This window comes from Cupressus sempervirens, chromosome 5 (genome assembly GCF_028749045.1).
Source record: "Cupressus sempervirens isolate cs-2001-9-10 chromosome 5, ASM2874904v1, whole genome shotgun sequence".
Taxonomy (NCBI): domain Eukaryota; kingdom Viridiplantae; phylum Streptophyta; class Pinopsida; order Cupressales; family Cupressaceae; genus Cupressus; species Cupressus sempervirens.
The window spans coordinates 683,890,142-683,916,560 of record NC_143122.1 but is presented as its reverse complement, the minus strand read 5'-3'; the positions used below and the strand labels follow the sequence as shown (position 1 = coordinate 683,916,560).

The following is a 26,419-nucleotide window of genomic DNA, read 5'->3' as shown; positions in this document are numbered from 1 at the left end:
TTATGATGTCATCCTCGGCATGACATGGATGGCTTCACTAGTTGAGTTCACACTCAACCTAGCGAAATTGGAGATGAGATTCCAGCATAAGGGCAGAACTGTGGTACTTAGAGGACTTTCAGATGGAGGTTGCAGAGTAGTGTCCTTGAGGAGAATGCAAAGACTTTTTCGTCATGATGACATAGAGTGGGCGGTAGAGTGCTACATTATGCCAACTTCACCAGAGCCACAAGAAAAGAGTCATCCACCAGATATCCAGAAGATACTTGATAGAAACGCTAAAGTATTTAGCAATATTCCTCATGGGGTTCCTCCTGACAGAGGGATGGAACATGTTATTGAGCTTGAGGAGGGAGCCAAACCAGTTATGATTACTCCCTATTGTCATCCTAAGAAACACAAGGATGAGATAGAGAAGGCGATTAAGGATTTGTTAGAGATGGGGCATATCAGGCCCAGTAAGAGCCCCTTTGCTTCAGCAGTAGTATTGGTAAAGAAGAAGGATGGGACGATGCGCATGTGCATCGATTACCGGGCACTGAATAAGAAAACAATTAAAAACAGGTATCCCATTCCTAGGATTGATGAGCTGATTGATGAGTTGCATGAGGCATGCTTCTTCACCAAAATTGATTTGCGATCCGGATACCATCAGATCAGGATGAGAGCAAAGGACATTGAGAAAACAGCCTTCCGATGTCACTATGGCCACTTTGAGTTCATGGTTATGCCATTTGGTCTAACCAATGCACCCGCTACATTTCAGAGTTGTATGAACCAGGTATTCAAGAAGCAACTGAGGAGATTTGTCTTGATCTTCTTTGATGACATCTTGGTCTTTAGTAAGACCTGGGAGGAGCACTTACATCATCTGGAGGAGGTGTTACCTATTCTGAAGAGAGAGTCATTGTATGCCAAGGAATCTAAATGTGAGTTTGGCATGACTAAGCTCCTTTACCTTGGGCATATCATTAGTGCAGATGGCGTTCGGGTTGATCTCGAAAAGATTAGAGCTATTGTAGAGTGGCCTACTCCCACAAACCTTACACAACTTAAGGGATTCTTTGGTTTATGTGGTTTTTATAAGAGGTTTGTTAAGGGATTCTCACAGATTGCTACGCCCTTGACAAATCTTATCAGGAAAGGAGCCTTCGTGTGGACAAGGGTAGCACAGAGGTGTTTTGAGCATTTCAAGCAGGTAATGTCTTCATGTCCAATTCTAGCTCTACCGGATTTCACGAAGCCTTTTGAGCTTCATTGTGATGCACCAGGTGATGGGATTGGAGCAGTATTGATGCAGGAGAAGCATCCCATTGCATTCGAGAGTAGGAAGCTCCGAGGAGTTGAGAAGAGTTATTCTGTCTATGACCGGGAGATGTTGGCCATAATGCATGCATTGGCCAAATTTCGATCATATCTGGTAGGTGGACGTTTTGTGATCAAGACTGATCAGAATAGTATTAAATACTTCATGAGCCAGCGTGATCTTAATGACCAGCAACAAAAATGGGTGACTAAATTGCAGGCTTATGACTTTGACATAGAGTTTGTCAAAGGTAAGAAAAATGTGGTGGCTGATGCCTTATCTCGGAGACCTCACTTATGTGCTCTGGCAGAGATTTTAGGAGATTGGAGAGATCGGATTATAGCAAAGTATGTCGGAGATGCTTGGGCTTCTGGATTGATTTCAGGTACCATACAGGATGATCGCTATGAGGTGATAGATGGATTGATCAGAGTTCAGGACAGGGTTTATTTGATTCCGTCATCACATTTGAGAGAGGCGATACTGAAGGCATTTCATGATGCACCCACAGCTGGACATCCGGGGGTCTCCAAGACCTACAAGCAGATCCGAGAGCAGTTTTCATGAAAAGGGCTCAAGGATGATGTTCAGAGGTATATCAGGGAGTGTGTGGTTTGTCAACAGAATAAGGGAGAGCACACATTTCCTACAGGTTTATTACAGCCCTTGCCCATTCCTGATAGGAAATGGGAAAGTATTTCGATGGACTTCATCACTAGTTTACCACGAGTGCAGGGAAGGGATTGCATCTATGTGGTGGTGGACCGCTTGACGAAGTTAGCTCACTTCTTTGCTATTCCGTCCACTTACACAGCAGCATAGGTGGCAGATCTTTTCTTTAGAGAGATATTCAGGTTACATGGGCTGCCTGGATTCATTGTCAGCGACCGGGATAGTAAGTTTATGAGTGTTTTTTGGCAAGAGTTGTTTAGGTTGTGTGGTACAGATCTTACACCTAGCACTAGTTATCATCCACAAACAGATGGGCAAACAGAGATTGTGAATAAATGGGTGGAAGGATATTTGAGGAACTATGTAACTACACAACAAAAGGCTTGGATCAGATGGTTGCATATGGGAGAGTATTGTTATAACACCACTTATCATATGTCCATCGAGATGACTCCTTTCATGGCACTTTATGGTTATGAAGCACCTAGCTTCATGGATTTAGTTTTGGGGGATAGTAGAGTGCCCAAAGCCAAAAACTTATTGCAGGATAGTCAGGACATCCAGAAATTGCTCAAAGAGAATATACAACAGGCCCAAAATCAACAGAAATTGTATAATGATCAGCACTGAATAGAGCCTAGCTTCGAGGTAGGGGATATGGTTTACTTGAGGCTACAACCATATAGACAGTCATCACTCAAGAAGAGCAGAGCTGAAAAGTTGAAACCTAGATTTTATGGTCCCTACAAGGTGATTCGCAAAGTGGGCAAAGTCGTCTATGAGCTTGAGCTTCCAGAGGGCAATCGAGTGCACAATGTGTTTCATGTGTCTAGGCTTAAGAAAGCCATTGGTCAGAGTGTAGTGCCTTCTGCAGATTTACCCCCTTTGGACAAGGAGGGGAAGCTTGTGTTAGTACCTGAAGCTATTCTGGACACCAGAGAGAGGAAGCTTAGAAACAGGATAGTGAAGGAGTATTTGGTCAGATGGAGAGACCTGCCGAAAGAAGATTCTACATGGGAGAGTGAGCAGGTTATTCAGCAGGCTGGACTGAGATTGCTTGAGGACAAGCAATTTCAAGGGGGGCGGACTGTAATGTCCCCATTTTAGCAGTTGACCAAGTGTGTGTGCATTAGCCTTGTTCTACATGGTCCTGAGGGCTAACGAAGGGTTTAATGGGATACTGGAGTGTTTTGGCCTAGTCATTTCCAGTTTGGGCCAAAACGAAGTTGATTTACTCAGTTTCAGGCATACTTACTATTTTTAGTAAGTCGACAGGACACAGTGCAGGTCAATTTTGGTGATTGGATTTGATACTCCTCGATGAGAGCTTTCCGATGAACGATCACTCGCATTATTCGGAGTCCGATTGCTAATACATTTTAATGCCTAAAGTTTTATTAAAGTAACGTCTAATTTAATTGTAAAATATTAAAGTGTTACTTTAATATTTATTTTATGGGGATGTGTAACCAAGGGAGACATAAGGGTTATTTTAATATATGTTTTATATACTACACATCTTTTATCCCACATTGCCCATATGAGTTGAGCGGACCCTTGGAAATAGAATAAAAGGAAGCTTTCGTGGCTTCATTAGCCAGGTTGAATATGAGAAAAAATTGGTGTGTGAGTTGCAGCTCCGTTCTTGGCAATTGAGGACGTTTCTCCTCTCTTGTAACATTCTAGACGTCATTCCCTTGGGGTTTGGCCTTAGGAATTCTTTGTTATCGGCTTCATTATCAGGCAGTTTAGTTGCATTTCCAGCTACAGGCAGATTTGGTAATTTGCTCATATCTTCTTCACTACTTGTCCAACGCTTATGCCGCTTTGAGGGAATGATATTACGAAGGTAGCGGACTGATTGAAGGACAAAGTACTGCAGCAGCAAGTTCGAAAGCATGGGCTGGAGTATTATGTCAATAATGCTGAAGTAATTAGTGAGTTGATAAATCTGCCATGTATTTGGTTTTATGAATTCTGAAAATAACATTTTATTGGCAGCAGTTCATTTCCACTTTGCATATTATTGTAGTTTCTTTCTTGTTTATGTTGTATGATACCAATTCCATGCACAAAACACAACAAACAAATAAACTTTTGATTTCCGGAGTTATAAGGGGTTTAAAACATTAAACGGAGAAACAAGAGGTTCAATGCAAACTGTTTGACATAATTCCTTTCAGCAATTTGGTTTAGTTTTTGGTACATTCAGGGGTGCCCATTACAGCTATACAACCATATAAAAATATTGAAAGGAAAATAACAAAACGGAAAATAAAAGTCAGTTGTCAAATAGATCAGTGCAATAGCAGAAGAGCCAAAGGTACAAGAGAACATCTTATTTCAAGAAGAATCACATGATGTGTTTGCAAGTGAACCTAAAGATGGTTAGACTGGAAAATCTCTGAAACACTTGGAAGAAATGAGAACTCATCTATGACGAAGTAAATACCTCATTTCAAAAGGTATGCATAGCCAAGTCCCAAAACAATTCTACTGAAGGATTTGCATACAAATGAGAGTATTAAGCTGCATAATAATTTCATAACAGAAACCTTGACTTCAAACTCAGGTGCAGTGAGGAACAAAGATGTGCAATTAGTGGCTAAGGAGGACGGCCAAGGAAGCTAGTTTGATAGCTACCCAAGCAAAGAACACCGGAAGAAAATTAAGGAAAAGGTTGATAGCATAAACCACAAAGGCAAGCCTTTGGCAACAGCATTCAGAACTTCAAAGGAAACTGATTGTGATGATAGAGTAATAGAAAAATAAGAATTTCATGAAGTTGAAGATCACCTTCTTGTTAATTCCACATCCCATAATCTTCAGTACGATGGAATTAATGCCCATATCTATAAGACATGAGCAGAAGCTAAACTTTTGAACCATTCTTATGACCACTCAAATTGTCAAAAGAAAGTTCCAAATCAACAGGATTATGATGTGGTGTTCCTAAATGATCCAAACAAAAAGTACGCAAATGATAAAATTGTTGAGAAAGAATTTCCAATGTCAACCATATATCAGTTTGAGTTCCAAATAAAAAGATTATGATTATTGGATTTCTTCACAGGGTAATGCAAACATATAGATTTGTTGATTTAAATTGTATCAGAGTCGAGCTGCAAGTTCCTGATGCAACATTCATTATTTGGGATCCTAGTACTGGCATATAAATTCAGATTGATTAGGGACAAGAAAGGAGGACAATAATGTTCCCATTTTTTGCATAGGCTTCTGGAAACAGACTGACTGAATTAATAATATGATTAAGTTGAATAAATTTTTAAGTGACACTTTTATGACCAAAAGTTAGAGCTAAATAAGGTAACCTGAAAGACTAAAAGGTTTATATTAGTTTAAAAAGAAAATTTATGAACTCCAGAAAGCTTCATGGGGTGATAAAAATAAGGCCGAGGAGAAGAAAGAAAATTCTTTGTCAATGTTACTTATTTCCTTTCCGAAATTTGTGCTCGTGACCAGCTTTTAGGGGAGAGATGAAATCTTAATGGTTTCCTGATAGACAAAAACCCTAAAGGCAATGTGTTTCCAATCACAAATCAACTGTTTATTGAAGACTTGGGATTTTGGGACAAGAGCCCAGGGATTTCATTGAGCAAATTTGATACAAAATTTTCCCTTTATGCTGAATGATTCAGTATATTTGATGCAGAAACAAAATATTTTTCTCCAAAGCTTTTGTTTTGAGTCACAAGGTAAAATTTGTTGATGCTTGTGGAGTTATGGAAAATTGTTAAGTACTAATCTAATCATCCATATTAAGGAAGGAGGCAACTAAATTTATAAGTGAACAAATGTGTGCCAGATGTTCCTTGTATAAATCTACATGTTGAAGAAATGACATTTGGTGTTGACGATGTATGAATGCACGATTAACTCTATTCTCCCCTGCCATCAAGAAGGCTGAGTTCCTCATTGATACTCCTAATGTTATGTAACAGCATTTAGCAAGTTGCAGAATTTGCCAAGACTTGATAGCTGCCAACCTTCTTATCATACCTATTGGAGGAGTATTGTAAGCCTTGAGAAGTTGTGTCTGCCATGGATTAATATTAATGTGCATATAGTGAACACCTAGCTGAAAGTTAATAAATAATTGGTAATTAATATAGTCACACACTTGGTGTCATTTTGTTATGCATCTATTGGCATCACTTCCCATGAAGACCAAAGAAATGTGAGCCTGCATGATTGAAGAGAATCAAAATGTAATGTTCTGTTTTGCCTTCTTTCACAACCCTACTATTAATTATTTACCAGAGATGCTAATGGAGGTGACTGTACACTAGTGTTGATGGTAGAACCTGTTGTACGGTGGCAATATGATACTATTATAAAGAGTCGTATGGTATGGGAGTATGACTGTACGATGTTGGTAATGGAGCATAGATGATGTACAGTGACGGGGACAAGTGAATGCAAGCCTGTGAGACCGTACAGTATTATAGTGAGCCATACAGGATGGCCGTACAAGATGGGTCATGCCAAGTGGGCCATACATGGTGGGCCATACGGTATGGGCTGTATAGGATGGTTCATACAATGTTATTAGAAAATGACTATGCCAATCCAGAGTCTACATGTTTGTGTAGTTGTATGGAAGAAGACATGGAGGTAAAGGAAGTGAGTTTGAACAATACAACCATGAACAAGATGAAATCCAAATAATGAAAATTGAACATAGGTATATTTAATTAATATTCATAGATAGATGGTGCTCCGATTTGCCAGATCCTAGCGAAGTGTTACAGGTGATGAAATAGGGTGAGGGTTGAATCCCACAGAAACCGGAAAAACCAAATAGGGAAGGTCTTTCACTTCCAAAATGGTGAACAACAAAGAACTCCAACAGGAATTCACAGTACATAGAAAATAATCCAAAATGCATACCAAAGGACTACCTACAAGTCATGCTTAAATACCTGTTGGGAAAAACTTTCCGAGGGTGCACAAAGATAGCCGACGACAACACAAACTACGGAAACAAAACAAAAATGGGTCCAAAATATATTAAATCAATTGGCTCATTAGCAATAGTTTGATTAATATTATATTTTATGACAAGGATATTATAGTCCTCCCGTCCCAAAATTTGTTTTTCCTCAAGCAAACACAATGTCGAATGTTGTAGAATGTGCTCACCTTCCCAGGTTGCGTCGTCCAGCAACAAGTGTTTCCAGCATACCAAATATTCCTTCACCATTCGGTTCCGCAAGGTCTTCTCACGTACTTCAATAATCTCTGTTGGTTTCAATATGAGCTTTCCTTCTTCATTGAGCGGCGGAAGGTTTGTAGCTACCTTGACATTTTGTCTCACAACTTTATTCAGGCAGGAAACATGAAAAATGTTATAAATACAACTCCCCTCTAGAAGTTCCAACTCATAGGCGACTTCACCGATGCAGCGCACTACGCGATAAGGGCCATAAAATCATCGCTTCAGTTTTTCTTTTCCCTTTTAGTGAGGATTTTTGGTATGGCTAGAGCCTGAGGTAGACCAAGTCTCCTACTTCAAAACTCCTCTCTATTCAGTATCTGTCAGCATACATCTTTTGTTGATTCTGTGCCTATTGTAAGTTTTCCTTCAGGTATCTTAGGATGTCTTGTCCCTCCTGAAGCCAATCCCTCATCCTTGGTGCGCGGCTGTCTCCCGATACTGTGTCGATGAAGGAGATGGGTTCGTACCCATATAGAGCTTTGAATGGTGAAATCCCAATGGACATATAGTACGTGGTATTCTAACAATATTCCTCTAGCTATATCCATTTGACCCACGCTCATTGTGTCGAAACGTACCTTCGGGCCACTTGTTCACAATCTCCATTTGTCTATTTGTCTAAGGATGGTAACTAGTACTTGGTCACAATTCTATCCTTGCCAAACGAAATAGTTATGTCCAGAAGATACTGATGAATCGCCCATCCCGATCAATGACAACGTTTGGGGTAACTCGTGCAAATGAAAGACTTCTCTAAAAAACAGATCGGCAACTTGTGCAAACTAAAAATCTGAGAGGATGGCGAAGAAATGTGCATACTTTTTCAATCTATCAACCACCACGAATATACAATCCTTTCCGTTCACCTTGGGAAGTCGAGTTATGAAATTCATCATGTTACTTTCCCACTTATGCTCTGGAATTGGCAGAGCTTGCAGTAACCCGATAGGTAGAGTATGTTTCGATTTGTTCTGCTGGCAGACCGCACACTCTCTTACATACTACAATACGTCTCCTTTAAGTCCTTTCCATGAAAACCTCTCCCTGAGACATCTATACATTTTGAGGAAGCCCGGGTGTCCTACCAAGAGTGAGTTGTGTACCTCCTTCAAGATTTTCTACTTCAATTTGGATTCTGGTACTAAAAATATCTTATTCTTATAGTAAATGATGTCATCCACCACTTTGTACCAATCATCCTGGGTGTTGCCATCCATTAGCTCACAGGCAAATGTGTTTTTGGAGTATTCTACCAACAAATGTGCTTTCCAGATAGCTAAAATTTGGGTTAGTAAGCAGATGGCAGGTTTCCTAGACAAAGCATCTGCAACCATATTGTTCTTTCCTTTCACATATTCAATGTCAAAATCAAAAGCCCGAACCTTGCTTACCCATTTTTGTTGCCTCTCATTCAAGTCCCCTTGCTCCAGAAAATATCTCAAACTATTGTGATCCGTACGAACAACAAACTTGGCACCCACCAAATACTGCCGGAACTTGGTTAGTGCATGTACGATGGCCAACATCTCTGTCGGAGATGGAATATAAGCGTTCTATTTGCATAAGTCTCCTACTCTCATAGGCTATGGGGTGTCTATCTTGCATCAGTAGTGCACCAATGCCTTCTCTGATGCGTCGCACTCCATAATGAACGGTCAAGTGAAATCAAGTAAAGCAAGCACAGGACAATTGCTCATTGCTTCCTTCAGCTTATCAAAAGTGAGTTGTGCCTTTTCATTCCATTGGAAGGACCCCTTTCTTGTCAGATTTGTAAGTGGTGCGCTGAGCTAAGAGAATCCCTTTACAAACCTCCGATAATAACTGCATAGTCCAAAAAATCCTCACAACTCCGTGACTGATTTTGGGGGAGACCAATCAAGGATAGCCTGAATTTCTCCTGATGAACTTGAACGCCATATTTACTGACAACATATCCCAGGTACAATATTTTTGTCATACCAAATTCACACTTGGATTGCAAGGCGAACAAAGACTAATCCTTCATGATCCTTAGGACTTCATCCAGATGCTTCAAGTGCTCTTCCCATGTCCTACCATACATAAGAATGTCAACAAAAAATACCAGTAAGTACTTACGCAATTGTTTGTTGAAGATGTGATTCTTGCATGATTGGAATGTAGCAAGACATGACCAGAAACTCATAATGCTTGTAGTCACAAAGAAAAGCCATCTTTTCCACATCTTCCTCCCTCGTGCGGATCTAATGGTATCCTAAACGGTGATCTATTTTCGAAAAATAGACTGCCCCATGTAATTCATCCAGCAACTTATCAATCCTTGGAATAGGATATCTATTCTTTATTATTTATTTGTTTAACGCATGGAAGCCCACACACATGCGCATCATCTTGTCCTTCTTTTTGATCAATACCACTGATGATGCAAAAGGGCTAGAACTGGGACAAATCCATCCCTTCTCTAGCAGTTCTTGAATCATCTTTTCGATCTCATCTTTGAATTTCTTGGGATGGTTGTAAAGTGTGGTTATGACCAGCTTGGCTTCTGTTTCTAACTCGATAGTATGCTCAAACCCTCAATGAGGTGGTATGCCAGGAGGAATGTCTATAATAACTTTATCGTGATCGTTCAAGATATTCTGGAGATCATCATCCTAGGGAGTGATTCTATTGCCCTTTTGTAGGTTCTGTTGAGACAAAATAGTGTGCTGCCCAAGCAACGTCATCACGTCGAAAAATTGCCTACATCCGATGTGCAGAAACTTCCCTCAGACCCTCATTTGCCATTCCATGAAGAACAACCTTCTTTTCATCGACAACAAAAGTGAAATCCATCTGTTTTGAAGCTCTGAGTGTATCCATCAAGTGTCTCCATCCACTGTATGCCAAAAATAACCTCCATGTCATCAGGGTCCACTATGAAGAAATCCTCGGTCACTGTGTGATTCGCCATTGTGATACCTAGCTACGGAACAAGGTGTGTGCAAGGCAGAAGAGTCTCTCCGACAACCTTGACCTTGAATCTTATGTGTGTCTCTATAGGTAGACCTCTTCATTTCACCAAAGATGAGTTTATGAAACTTAGAGTGGCTCCACTATCAAGCATCACCATAACCCTTTGTCCTTGAAGGGTTCCCTGTACACAAAACACCGTGTACCTCAGGCTACCAGCAAGGGCGATAGTTCCTCCGCACCGCACCAATGTTGCAATTCTTTCCATACGATTCAAACTAACCATTTTGGTGTCTTCATGGGGTTGGTTGTCTTCGGAGGGTATATCTTCCTGTTCGTCCTCATCGTCGGACACAACCTCAATGGAGTGGATTTTTCCTTTCCCGAGGTACCTGTGCCTAGTTTCCCATGGTCCTTTGCAATTGAAACATTGTTTCTTCCTTCGGAGCTCCTGTCCGGTAGCTTTGTCCAATGACGGCTTTCTCAATGGAGGTTTGTTATCTTTATCCCTCAAAAACACCGGCAGTTTGGAATGTAACTTCGTGAGAATGACGATATTGATGATGCCATACTCCTTGCCTTCTTAATGGCCTTCGGCAGGGTGGCAAGATTGAACCCTTTTACACAACCCTTCAATGGTTTTGTCAGTCCATCCATGAAAAATATTGTCTGTCTTCTTTCAGAAATGTCTGTTACCAAAACAGAGAGTTTCTAAAATTGTGTAATGTACTGGTCAACTAATCGAGTTTGCCTCAGTTGTGTCGAATCTTTGAAATTGAGTTTTGGATCTTTACCGTCAAAATCGATCTATCAATCTCTCAGTGAATTCCGCATAGGCGTTTATTTGATCATGCCCCAATGTGATGGTGTCATGATGCCACCATTCATGCGCAACTAGCTCCAAGTGTAAGGCCACAAATTTAATTGCTTCTTCTTCTGACATGGGATTAAGCTGGAAGTATCTACCTTCATTACCCATGCTTGCGCAAATATGGATCCAGATCTGTCAAATGGTAACAGATTACTTTACTCAACTTCCTCCTGAGATCACCATTAAAATATCCTTTGTTTCCGCCTCCAGAATATCTCATTCTCAAATCTGCATAATATTTGTAGGATATATCTTCCTCAAGATTCGTATTCTTCCAATCTTCTCGCAGTTGTTCTTGCATTTCTTCAAAAGTCGGTTGCTTCCCTCTAGTTGGTGTCTCTATTTGTGGGGGAAAAGACGGCATGGAAGGTTAAGAGCGTATTAGATGAGGGTTTGCTTTACCCGACACCGAGTCCCCGCTATGAACATTTTGTTCTCTGGATATTTTATTGTCTACCAACTTCTTGAATCTCTTCCACGAGTCACTAAGTATCATTGATCTATGCCTGATTCCTCGCAAGTTCTCTCAATAGTGCCACGAGTTCAGCAGCTGTGGGCTTCGGTTTGGCAGCCATTATATCAATGGAATGGGTTCTTCTTCTCTTCCAGATATAAACTTTCATTCATTGTCCACAGGCTGGCAGGATCGAAGCTCTAATACCACTATAATGTTCTGTTTTCCCTTCTCTCACAACCCTACTATTAATTATTTACCAAAGATGCCAATGGAGGTGACTATACGCTAGTGTTGATGGTAGAACATGTTGTACGGTGGCAATATGATACTATTATGAAGGGTCGTGCGGTATGGGAGTACGACCGTACGGTGTTGGTAATGGAGCACAGATGATGTACAATGAGGGGGACAAGTGAATGCAAGCCTGTGAGGCCGTACAATATTATAGTGGGTCATACAGGATGGGCTGTACAAGATGGGTTGTACGGTATTACTACGAAATGACTGTGTGCCAATCCAGAGTCTATATGTTCGTGTAGTTGTACGGAAGAAGACGTGGGAGTAGTGGAAGTGAGTTTGAACAATACAAAAGATGAAAACTAAATAATGGAAATTGAACACAAGTATATTCAATTAATATTTGCAGATAGATGGTGCTTTGATTTGCTAGATCCGAGTGAAGTGTTAGAGGCGACGAAATAGGGTGAGGGTTGAATCCCACCAAAACCAGATAAACCAAATAGGGTAGGTCTTTCGCTTTCAAAATGGCGAACAACAGAGAACTCCAATAGGAATTCGCAGTACATAGAAAATAATCCAAAATGCATACCTAAAGACTAGCTACAAGCTGTGCTTAAATACCCGTCAGGGAAAACTTTCCGAGGGTGTACAAAGCCGACAGCAACACAAACTACGGAAACAAAACAAAAATGGGTCCAAGATATATTAAATCAATCGGCCCATTAACAATAGTTTGATTAATAATCTATTTTATGACAGGGATATTACATGAAAGGTTTTCTCTCTGCTAGCTGTGTGTACAGCTTATAGAAGAAATTGTAAGATCAAACAAAGGCATTTAACGAAGAATTGCAGGTTTAAAACTTCCAAAGTTTGACATCAGCAGAAAATTAGCAGTTAAAATAAGGTTAGGAGGCAATTTCAACTCAGCAGGAGCTTTGGTCGCTTCCAGCATAGTCATTGGTAATCCCAGGAATTTGGCATGTGATTTGCAGCTGTTTGGAAGGGGATGCACGGCTATACAGGCTGTTTGGACATGAAAGGAAGCTCAGAACTGTTCAGAACTGAGATTAGGAGGTAAAAAAGTAAACTTCTATATCTCTGTATTTTTTAACAGCAGGTTGCCTAATCCACATTAAGTTGTTTCCACTTATGTGAAATGAATGACAATCGTTTGGTATTGCGTCTTCAATCAATTCACGAAGGTTAAAAATGAGTTTGAAAAAAAAGTATAATCTCAAAACCTTAGGTAAACTGTTCCAAGTAGGCTACAGTCGAAAAACTCTTCAAAATGAACATTTTGACAAAATGCCTTCATAGTTAAACAGGAAAAATAATTGCAATATATTGGTGCAACATTCTGGGAAGGCCCAATACTTAAGCTTAGATTCATATTCTTCATATTCTATACCACTTGAATTTCACCTTTACGACCAAGATCAGGAATGAACTGAACCTGGTCTTCAGTTGTGTCTATTTTGATGGCCAGAATTTCTGTAATTGAATTCAAGGCTAGGTTTTCTTAAACTTCTTGAGAAGCCCACCTGAACATCACGCGTACTAATATAACAAAAACTCATTTCAAAAAAATTATTGCGTGATACTTTCACAAATTAAAGACACGAAGATTCGAATTGCAGTTCAATAATGAGCCCCGCGGACTTTGAAAATAACCTCAACTGTTAAAAATATTGGAAACTAATAATAATCAAGAGTTCAAGAAACAAATAGATAGAGATTACTTTGATCTTACTCTTCAACAAGAATATTACTATCTTCCATGGAGAAACAGATAATGCAGTTTCATTAGTATAAAAGTATAGTTACCTAGATAAGGAATATGCTGTATCTTTTGTCTATTAGGAAAGATGGAAATGTGCATACCTTTGCATCTTGAAAATACTCAGAATTTCCATGCCTAGCATTTCGCTCAACAAGCTCAAGTTTCCTTATGTACGAATCTACAGGATCCTTCTTTGTACCGCAAAGACCTAGACAGCCAACTGAATGTGCTTGTCTTTGACAATTATTCTTGGATTTGAAGTGCAAAATCTTTTTGTATATCTTTTCTGCTTGATCCTTACAAACCATACTACATTACATCAGTTATTTATTTAGGTATTTGATTAGATGTAATTGACTAGATATAATATATAATAAATCAAACATAAGAGATGGATTTAAAAGTAATATAAACAATTCCTGCCCTTATTTAAACAGAAATGTGGATCAAATTTAACAATTTATGAGTATAATGTAAAAATAAAAGAGAATAAATCAGAGATAATATATATTTAATTTAGGCTGCAACAGTTTCCTTTCTATCATGCACCCTTTGTACATCTTTGACCATGTTTAGAAAATCACTTTTCCATGAAAAAAAATTCCAATACAATCAACAAGTATCAAGTGTCGATCGATTTCAATTTAACTACATTATTCTCCCTTCAATTACACGTCTAAAAGATGAGGACATGAGATGAAAATCACTAACACTTCCTGTGCCATGCCCATGACAATAGTTGAAGCTTTAACGACATTGGGAAAATGCAATTTTATTTAAAATCCTGATTACCTTCAAATGTGAAAGGAAGTGATTTTAGCTCAAATTTCTCAACACTCTGGAAATGACTGAAGCTATCAAGCTTGTGCACAAGAACTCCTCAATCTAGCCACGGAATTCCTAATTACATAGTTTTTCAATAAATCAGTGTTTCAGCTTCTTGGATATTCCATCGTTCATTCCACGTACATAGTTTGTTTTGACTGTATATTTGTCTAAGTTATTGATTGGTTCCACATTACATTAATAGTTTGTTCACATATATTTTCTCCGTAAGTTTGTTGCACAGAATTTGTTATAGGCCGAGATTATTTATACCAAAAATATAATAGAGAAATCCATAGCTTATCCACTGGAATTGCCTTTATGATATTTTGCAATATTCTCTAATATGGTATCAGAGCCAAGTTAGCATTCTTTTACTTGGGCTATGGCTTTTGTGTGACTGGTGGATTAAGTCCGCAAATAATTTATCACCACTCAATCAATGTCTTTGACAACTTTGTTCACATCTAAATTATTCTCAACCAGCCTAAGGGTCCTATTGATGTGATCTTTATTCCGCTATAGACATGAGTACTTAGTATTCCAAGATGAAACACCAAATCTCCAACTCTTTTGAATAACAATGCTCATATGCTAAGCAATGTAGATAAATTGTGATCAAATGAGACAACCTCAAGGTTCCTTTTTATTGACGAGTTTCACTCAGCTAGAATGATGTGATATGTTGGTTGTCATAGAGGGACTTATGTTGCTATAAACTACTCCCAACAAAAAAATACAAAGGAAAAGAGTTTAAAAAGCAACTCTACTCCTAAAATGCAAGAGACTATAAATGTCTTTGTGACTCCACTAGACTTAGTAGTGCGATCTCGTAAGGTAGATCTATGTTCAAACTATCACCATTCATTAAAAAACCATCTATTGATTCATATCAATGTGCAAGAAACAGTCGAAGTTAAGCTTATGATTTTTTACCATTTGACCACACAAAGTCTACTTACAGTCAGCAAATAACTAGTGTTTGGGTCTAAGCAAGTTCACCAAAGATGCAACCAAAATATCTTCCATTCAACTAAAGACTAATTTTAACCAACATGAAATAATATCTACTCTAAGTGAGGAAATGTAGAAACCATGCAATACTCCAAAGAAACACAAGTAATCTACCATGAAGACTAACAGAGAACTAGCAATTACTTTGATAGCATTAAGGCAACAATTTCTCCAAATCTCTCTCTACTCTACCCTATCTCTAACCACATGCCTTACAAATGAGAAATCCTTGGCTTTTATAGTTGTTCAATTACAACGAAGGGCCAAGATTGCTTCAAGATCAAGGGATCAAAACCCTAATCTGCCTTACTACTACAAGCATTAAATGCTAACCAATTACAATTAAGCACCACCTTGTGGGCAAATTAGAAATTTGCATTACTTTCATGGACCAATAAGAAAATAGATTAGGTAGAAGCTTGGAAGAGAAGACACCCATCAATGGACCAATAATAAAATGCCACATGGGCTTACAACAAATCTTCTTTTATTAGATGGTTTTCTTTGACTTCACCTCTTTTAGATAATTCAATGAATGCGGATATAATATAATGAAGCCCCTCCATAATATAGTTTTCTTTAACTTTTCCCCTTTTGGCTAATTCAATGAATCTAGATATAATATAATGAAGCCCCTGCACTAGGATACTTGGCCTTTTTGTTTGGTCGAAAATATGGGTGCCACGTTATCATGTTATCTCACAAACTTGATAAATACTCTTCGTCTTCTTTATAACCACCTTCTACTCTTGAAAAATCTTCTAATTTCCTTCGCTTGTTATTGCATTCTTTGTTAAAGTTTAGCTTCAACAAAAGTGAAGAACACTGTATATATCCTAAGTATATGATTCTATGATTTACACACACACACACATATATGCTAATCACTGTTATTTGTTTACTAATCTATACTAATCTATACTTAACTTTGAGGTTTTCAATTGCGATAAATTAGTGTTTATATTGGTTACTAAACCAATCATTATTCTAAGTAACTATATCATGAACCCGTAGAGCCATGACCCTAGGTGGCCTTTGGCCATGTAGAGTCATGTCCCTACGAGAACATGGCACTATACTCCTATACATAATATGCAATTGCTGATGAAGAGTATCATCAATCAAATCAGTAATGATCTCCTTCCCTTCAGCAATTCAGTCTGCAATCAGAACTTAAACATTATCAAGTCGTACTCAATCAATACTATTAGTCAGATATAATACATCTCTACCTTGAGTTATGATCAAATCCAGATTCAGTGAGCATATATAATAAATTGTTTAAATACCATATCGGTATTCTGCAGTTTATAATCAGAACAACTAAAAGTATATATCAGTATCTCTCTATCAGAGATCCTTAAATCTTTTACATGGTATCAGAGCCATCCTGATAGAGAAACCTGATATCAAAATTATTAAATCTCCAAATTGTTAATATCAGCTTTTAAATCTCTCTCCAATTCAAAATGGTGAATCATGTAAAGTTAGAGGATAGACTTGAAGGGGCTTCAAACTTTTCATCATGGAAATTTCAAGTTATGATCATACTACGAGAGATGGAATTAGAAGAATATATAGAGTCAAATAAACCAATACCATAAAATGATCCAGATAAAACAACATGAAAAAGACACAACAATAAAGCCATAAAGACTATTATAGATTCTATAAAGGATCACATTCTTCCCTCAATATCTAGTCTCAAAACTGCTTTTGAGATGTTCTCTACAATTAAGAATACTTTCAAAATTAACAACACTAGTAGATTGCTAACATTAAAGCAAGACCTTCTATATATCAAAATGAACAATGGAGAATCAATTACGTCTTATTTCTTAAGAATTTCGGAATTGAAAGATCAACTTGCAACTATTGGAAGTCAAGTAGATAACAAAGGACTTAGCATTATAGTCTTAAATGGACTACCACTATCTTGGGAAACTTTCATTCATGGTCTAAGCTCTCGACCTGATCTTCCTAAATTTGAACTTTTAAAAAATGAATGTACTCAAGAAGAGTCAAGATTAGTTTCCAGAGGAATCAACTTAAATCAAGAGGGAGACATTCAAGCTCTTCATGCTAACTCCAACAATAAAGATAAGAAAGGTAAATTCAAACGAAACAAAAAGGAGTTCAACAAATCATACAAGTAACAGGATTGGTCAAAAGTACAATGTTTCAAATGTGACAAAATTGGTCACACTCATAACTTTTGTCTAGATCGAAAGAAAATTCAAGCAGCCCAACAAAAGTCAAGGAGGAAAAAGATGAAAAAGGAGAAAACTATGCATTTTATCTAGCACTCTCAAGTGAATTAAATTAACAAGAATCCTTGGATTATAGACAGCAGAACATCACGTCATATCACAGGCTTTAGAGATAAATTTGAATGCTTCGAAGTATACTCCTCTAAAGAAGTAACCATTGGAGACAATTCTACACACCTAGTTAAAGGTGTTGGATTAGATCCTGTTCAATTCAACTAAATTCAGGTATTACTCTCTAACTTAAAAATGTTTTATTTGTACCTAGTATAAAAAGAAATTTGGTCTCTATCTCTGGTCTTGCTAATCAAGGGTACAAAATCACCTTCCAAGAAGACAAAGTTCTACCTTGGCCAAAGAATTCAAACATCGAGAAAGCTATATCTATTGGATTTAGAGATGGAAGTTTATATAAACTTTGTCACCAGCAAAATTGAGCTTTAAATCATGAAACATCGAACACAAATGAAATTCGGCATAGGAGACTAGGTCACCTTCATTTCCGTGCTTTATCATCGATAGGAAAAATTGTAAAAGGGTTACCTAGTCTTAGACCTAATCATTTAGGCATTTACAAAGGATGTGCCCTAGGCAAAAACACAAAGAAATCCTTTCCTAAGAGTGTACACAAATCAAATTTTGTACTTGAACTTATTCATACTAATCTGTGGTCCCATGTCTGTACCTTCCCTAAATGGATGCCTCTATTATGTGATATTTATAGATGATTATTCTAGGAGAACTTGGATCTACTTAAACAAAAGGAATCAATTGAAGTATTATCTAAATTCAAAGAATTCAAAGCCCTAGTTGAAAACTAATCTGGACAGAAAATCAAAACCCTTAGATCTAATAATGGAGGTGAATACATCACTAAAATCTTTAAAGATTTTTCTATTACTGTTGGGATTAAGAGGGAGTTTTCTATACCATATAATCCTCAATAAAATGGAGTTGTTGAACGGAAAAACAAATCCATTATTAAATCAGCCAAAGCTATGATGCATCTCCAAAATGTTCATACCTCTTTTTGGGCTGAAGCTTCTAATACTGCGGATTATATTCAAAATAGATGTCTTCACTCAATATTGGAAAATACAACTCCTGAAGAAGTATTTACAGGCATCAAACAAGACCTAAGTCACCTAAGAATAATACGGTGTCCTGTTTATATACATATTCCTAAAGAAAAGAGAACAAAATTAGAACCATCTAGAAAGAAGGGTATGCTCATCGGATATAGTGAATGATTTATATCCCTGGTCAAAGAACCATCGAAGTTAGTAGAGATGTGAAATTTGAAGAAGACATTGCCTTTAATCTTTCAAAGAACATTGATGAAACATATGTAGAACCTACTTCTGAACTAGATGAGGATTATTTAGTAGAGAATGAGAGGGAGAATGATTATGAACATACTAGACCTATTATTCCAAATTCAGAGAATACTAAAAACTCTATCAACAAAAAGAGACCACTATGGGCCAAAAAAATGATAGAGGAAAATCATATACAACCTGATGAAGTAGTCAAAGAAAGCAAGAGAACTAGAAATCAATCGTGCTATGTAGCACTTCTCTCTGAACTCATCAAAACAAAGCCTTCAAATGTTGAAGAAGCCTTATCAAGCAAATCATGGAAAGATGCGATGATTGAGGAATATCAATCAATACTAAAAAATGATGTGTGGGAAGTTGTGCCCAAACCAAGAACAAATCAGTTTTCTCTTCTAAGTGGCTATACAAAATTAAGCATGCACTTGACGAAAGCATTGAAAAATACAAAGCTAGATTTGTGGCTCACGGATTCTCACAGAAGGAAGGAATTGATTATGAAGAAACATTTACTCCAGTCGCCCGGTAAACATCTAGAACTATTATCGCAATTGCATCATCCAAAGGATGGAAGATACATCAAATGGATGTCAAAACAGCATTTCTAAATGCTGAAATTGAAAAAGTATATATTGAGCAACTAGAAGGATTTATCACTCATGACAAAGACTCCCATGTGTGTAAATTAAATACAGCACTATATGGCCTTAAACAAGCACCCAGGGCATAGTATGAAAAAATAGATAGTTACCTCACAAAATTAGGGTACTCCAAGAATGAAGTTGACCCTCACATATACTTTAAAATAGGTGGAGATGATATCATCATACTTGTATTATATGTGGATGACTTGCTAATAACAAGTGAAGACATCTCATAGCTAAATGCAAACAGGAACTAACAACAGAATTTGATATGAAAGACCTAGGACTTCTTCATTACTTTCTAGGTCTAAAAGTCTAGCAAAGGAGAACTACATTTTCTTAAATCAAGGAAAATACACTATTGATATTTTGACTAAGTTTGGAGTGATGGATTATAAACCAGTTACTACTCCTATGGAAGCTAATTTACATAAACTGAAGAATGGTGGATTTGAATTCCTACTTACTATAGGCAAATCATTGGATCACTAATGTACTTGGTTAATACTCGACCTGATATTTGTTATGCAACCAGTACATTAAATCAATTCATGTGTGAACAAAAGAAGATTCACCTTATGGCAGCTAAGCACATTTTATAATACCTAAGAAGTTTCATTGGTATGAGACTCAAATATGATCAAGTTGAAATCAATCTTCATGGATATTTAGATTTTGATTGGGCAGGCAGCTCTATTGAACGTCAGAGTACTACAAGATGTTGTTTCAGTCTTGGATCCACAATGATTTCTCGGTTTAGAGAAAAACAATCTTCAATTGCCTTAAGTTCCACTGAAGCAGAATATATAGCATCATCCATGGGAGCCAGAGAAGCAATGTGGTTGCGGAAGTTACTAGTTGGGTTGTTCAAGAAATCTTTGAAGCCAACTATCTTTCACTGCGACAATCAAGGTTGTATCAAGCTTTTAGCAAATCCAGTTTTTTACAATCGATCTAAGCATATTGAGATACCTTATCATTATATTAGGGATATGATAGATCAAGATGTTATTAGATTAGAGTATATAAGTACTAATGAGCAAACAGTAGATGTTCTTACCAAGCCTCTTGCCAAGGTTAAATAGGAACATTTTAGGGAAAAACTTAGTATGATCAAATTGTAACTTTGAATATTGAATTTGAGTTTTCAAATTTATGTGTGTTTTACGCTTCTAATTGAATAGTTACATCAGATATGTAATGAAAGATGACGATCTTTTAGAGACATATATTCAGAAGGTAATCATTGTAAGGTGAAAATCTTACAAATGATAGCCCTGATATCATAACAAATTATGGCATTAATCTGGATACGCCTGAAGTCATTGATAACAAATGTATTATTGTCATTCTAATTGTTGATCCGGAAGTGCCGGAGATCATAATACATGTTATGATAGTGTTCATAACATTGAGATTATGGTTATTTGACAAGTCGCTACATTCAAAGTGTTAAAGTCAGATAATTTGTTTTGTGAATGAATATCATTAATGTTGATATTATTATATCTTTGAGTCCTTAAAGATATCCTTAGAATTTCACTTCTCCCTTGCTAAGAGGGCATGTTAAATTGTAGCTTCAGCAAAAGTGAAGAACCCTCTATATATATCTTAAGCATATAATTCTATGATTTATACAAACACACACACATATATATGCTAACCATTGATATGTGTTTACTAATCTATACTTAACTTTGAGGTTTTCGATTGCTATAGATTAGTGTTTATATTGGTTACTAAACCAATCATTATTGTAAGTAACTATATCATGAACCTATAGGGCCATTGGGCACATAGAGTCATGTCCCTATGAGAACATGACTATTTATTCCCATACATAATATGTAATGTTCCCGTTATAAAATAAATTATTAATCAAACTATTGTTAATGGGCCGACTAATTTAGTATATCTCAAACCCATTTTTGTTTTGTTTCCGTAAGCTTGTGTAGCCGTCGGCTATCTTTGTACACCTCGGAAAGTTTTCCCCAACGGGTATTGAAGCACAGCTCATAGGTAGTCGTTAGGTATGCATTTTGGATTATTTCTTTGTACTGCAAATTCCTGTTACAGTTCAAGATTTCTTCGCCATTTCGGAAGTGAAAGATCTTCCCTATTTGGCTCATGCAGTTTTGATGGGATTCAATCCTCACCCTGTTTCGTTGTTGCATGTAATACTTCACTTGGATTTGGCAAATCAGAGCACCATCTTTTGACAAATATTAATTGAAAGTTATTCGTGTTAAAATCTCCATTCTTGTCTGGCATTGTTTGATGAATTCGGGATTAATAGTTTAAGGTGCAAGACTAAAACCATTTTTCCCTTCGTACCATCCAGTGCCATTTCCATTCTGCAACATTACTCACTGTACTACCCTCAAACCAACTGTACGACCTTCCTACATATATCGTACGAGCCTTCATATTCCCACCGTACGGCCTTCATTGTTGTTGCACCTATAGCTCCATACCTCACTGCCATAACTCCATCATATGACCATCTTGGCCCACTATATGGCCATTCTCACCACCATACGTCATCCCATCTCCTGCTATTGTACGACCTTCACCTTGTACCGTACAGACTCATTCGTACTACCCCTACAACATCCCTCCCCTCTCCATCATACAGTCTGCTTTCAGCATAGCCTCCTCCACCATACGGACACCATTCTGAAATGCACGGACTACAATTCATATATAACCATTCACTGATCATGTATTCAGACACTGCACTGCTAGAACAGAACAATGCAGTGGTATCAGAGCTTTGATCCTACCAGCCTATGGACAATGAATGAGAGTTTATAGCTGAAAGAGAAGAACCTATTCCATTGATAGAATGGCTACAAAAACGGAACCCACAACTGCCAAACTCGTGGCACTACTAAGACAACTTGCAAGGAATCAGGCACAGATCAATGATACTCAACGACTCATGGAAGAAACTCTCAAGAAATTGGTAGATAATAAAATATTTAGTAAACAAAATGGTCACAACGTGGACTCTGTGTTGAGCAAAGAAAGCCCTCATCCAACACGCTCTCAACCTTCCATGTCGTCTTTTCCTCCATGGACGCAGGCACCACACGGAAGGAAGCAGCCAACCTTTAAAGAAATGAAGAAACAATTGAGAGAAGACTGGAAGAATGCGAATTTGGATAAAGATATATCCTACAAAGATTACACAAATCTGAGAATGAGATATTCGAGAGGCAGACACTGAGGATATTTTAACAATGACCTGAGAAAGAAGTTGAGTAAAATAAATTTTTCTCCATTTGACGCATCTGAATCCATATCTGCACAACCGTAGATAATGAAGGTCGATACTTACTTCCAGCTTAATCCTATGCCAAAAGAAGAAGCAATTAAATTTTACGGCATTACACTTGGAGGGACTAGCGCGTGAATGGTGCCATCACAACACCATCACACTGGGGCATGATCAAATAAATACTTATGCAGAATTCACTGAGAGATTGGTAGATCAATTTGATGGTAAAGATCTCGAACTCAATTTCAAAGATTTGGCACAACTCAGGCAAATTGGATCGGTCAATCAGTAAATTGCGGAATTTTTGAAACTCTTTGTTTTGGTCCAGGACATTTCTGAAAGAAGACAAATAGTGCTCTTCATGGATTGATTGATAGAACACTGAAAAGTTGGGTAAAAGGGTTCAATCCTGCCACCCTGTCGGAGGCCATTAAGAAGGCACAAAGTATGGCATCATCATCGGCATCATCCTCTCAAGGTTACTCACATTCCGAACCATCAATGTTTTTCCAAGGGACAAAGATGATAAACCTCCGCCTAGGAAACCACATTGGACGAAGCCACCAGACAGGAGCTACGAAGGAAGAAACTATGTTTCAAATGCAAGGGACCATGGGAACTTGGGCACAGATGCCTTGGGAAAAGAAAAAACCACTACATTGAGGTTGTGTTTGATGATGTGGATGAACAGGAAGACATACCCTCTGATGACAACCAAAAACACGAGGCACCAAAATGGTTAGTTTGAACCGTATGAAAAGAATCGTAGCTTTGGTACGACATGGAGGAACTATCACCCTAGCCGGCAGCCCAAGGTGCACGGTGTTTCATGTACAGGGAACCCTTCAAGGACAAACGGTTATAATGATGCTCGATAGCAGAGCCACCCTAAACTTCATAAACTTGTCTCTGGTGAAACGAAGAGGTCTACCTACGGAGACACATGTAGGATTTCAAGTCAAGGCTATTGAAGGGACCTTACTGCCCTGCACAGACCTTGTTACTCAGCTAAGTATCATAATGGTGAATCACACGGTGACAGAGGATTTCTTCATAGTGGAACTAGATGATATGGAGGTTATGCTGGGCATACAATGGATGGAGACACTTGATGAATATACTAATAGCTCCAAATGAATAGACTTCACTTTTGTTGTCGATGGGAAGAACGTTGTTCTCCATAGAATGGTCAATGAAGGACCAAAGGAAGTTTCTGCACATCGGATGGAGGCAATTTTTTGGCATGATGGCATTGCTTGGGCTATACACTATTTTGTCTCAGCAAAACCCATAAAAGGGCAACAAACACCTCCCCAAGATGATGATCTCCAGAATATCTTGAGTGATTATGATGAACTTTTTATAGACATTCCTCTTGGCATACCTCCCCATCGAGGATTTGAACATACCATCGAGTTGGATGCAGGCGCCAAGCCGGTCATAACCACATCCTACCGCCGTTCCAAGAAATTCAAAGATGAGATCAAAAAAACGATCCAGGAGCTACTTGAGAAAGGATGGATTTGTCCCAGTTCTAGCCCTTTTGCCTCATCAGTGGTATTGGTTAAAAAGAAGGATCGAGCAATGCACATGTATGTGGACTACTATGCATTGAATAAAAAGAAGACAAAGAATAGGTATCCTATTCTGAGGATCAATGAGTTGTTGGATGAATTACATGGTGCAATTTATTTTTCAAAAATTAATCTTCATTCCGAATATCATCAGATTCACATGAGGGAAGATGTGGAGAAGACAGCCTGTTCTTGACATGTGGGCATTATGAGTTCCTAGTCATGTCGCTCGGATTAACAAATGCACCCATTACATTCCAATCATGCATGAATCACATCTTCAACAAACAATTGCGTAAGTACTTATTGGTATTCTTTGATGACATTCTTATTTCAAGAAAGACATAGGAAGAGCACCTAAAGCATCTGGATGAAGTCCTGAAAATCATGAAGGATCGGTCCTTGTTTGCCAAGCAATCCAAGTGTGAATTTGGTATTACGGAGATATTGTAACTAGGGCATGTTGTCAGTAAATATAGAGTTCAGGTTTATCAGCAGAAGATTCAAGCTATCTTTGATTGACCTCCCCTAAATCACTCTCTGAGTTGCGAGGGTTTTTTGGACTGTGAAGTTATTACCAAAGGTTTGTAGAAGGATTCTCTCAGCTCGGCACTCCATTAACATATCTGACAAGAAAGGACTCCTTCTAATTAAATGAGAAGGTGCAATTCACTTTTGATAAATTGAAAGAAGTAATGAGCACTTGCCCCCTACTCGCCTTACCTGATTTCACTCGACCTTTCATTCTAGAGTGCGACACATCCAGAGAAGACATTGGTGTGGTACTAATACAAGATAGACATCCATAAGCCTTTGAGATTCATAAGTTTACACAAACCGAGCATTTATATTCCATTTTTGACAAAGAGATGTTGGCCATGGTACATGCACTGACCACGTTTTGACAGTATCTTGTGGGTGCCAAGTTTGTCGTTTGTATGGATCACAATAGTCTGAGATATTTTCACGAGCAACGGGACTTGAACGAAAGGCAACAAAAATGGGTAACATTCAAGCTTTTAATTGACATTGAATATGTGAAGGGGAAGAATAATATGGTTGCAGATGCTTTATCCAGGAAACCCGCCATCTACGTATTGAGCCAGATTTCAACTGACTAGAAAGCACATTTGTTGGTGAAATATTCCAAAAACACATTTGCCTGTGAGCTAATGGATGGCAACACCCAGGATGATTGGTACAAAGTGGTGGATGACATCATTTACTATAAAAATCGGATATATTTAGTGTCAGAATCCAAATTGAAGTAGAAAATCTTGAAGGAGGTACATGACTCACCCTTGGCAGGACACCCGGGCTTCCTCAAAACTTATAGACATCTCAAGGAGAGGTTTTCATGGAAAAGTCTTGAAGGAAATGTATTGCAGTATGTAAGAGAGTGTGCGGTCTGCCAGTAGAACAAATCCAAACATATTCTACCCGTTGAGTTACTGCAACCTCTACCAATTCCAGAATAGAAGTGGGAAAGTATCTCGATGGATTTCATTACTAGACTTCCCAAGGTGAATGGAAAGGATTGTATTTTCATGGTAGTTGACAGATTGACGAAGTACGCACATTTCTTCGCCATCCCTTAGACTTTCAGGTTGCACAGGTAGCCGATCTATTTTTCAAAGAAGTCTTTCGTCTACACAGGTTACCCCGAAACATTGTCAGTGATCAGGATGGACAATTTATCAGTATCTTTTGGATAGAACTGTTTCGACTAGCAGGAACAGAATTGTTGCCAAGTACTAGTTACCACCCTCAGACAGACGAACAGAGGTAGATTGTGAACAAGTGGCTTCAAGGCTACCTTTAAAACTATATTTTGGCACAACAACGGGCGTGGGTAAAATGGATGCACCTAGGGAAATATTGTTACAATACCACTTACCACCTTGCTACTACTAGTTCCAGGTCAGTTAGTGTCTTCTCAGTTGCATTGATTCTGTCTTGTATGTAACTTTGTCTCAAGTTAG

The 26,419-nt window shown here is 38.1% G+C and overlaps 1 protein-coding gene across 3 annotated transcripts in view; it reads right to left on the bottom strand.

Annotated features, from left to right (window-relative positions):
• Nucleotides 1-26,419, bottom strand: part of LOC149557795 (hyperosmolality-gated Ca2+ permeable channel 2.1-like) — a 177,095-nt gene that overhangs the window by 74,352 nt on the left and 76,324 nt on the right. For all 3 annotated transcript variants that reach the window (XM_089832288.1, XM_089832290.1, XM_089832289.1), the window contains exon 6: nt 13,601-13,795. In XM_089832288.1, the coding sequence (XP_089688414.1) occupies nt 13,601-13,795 (195 nt within the window). The remainder of the gene's footprint in view (nt 1-13,600; nt 13,796-26,419) is intronic.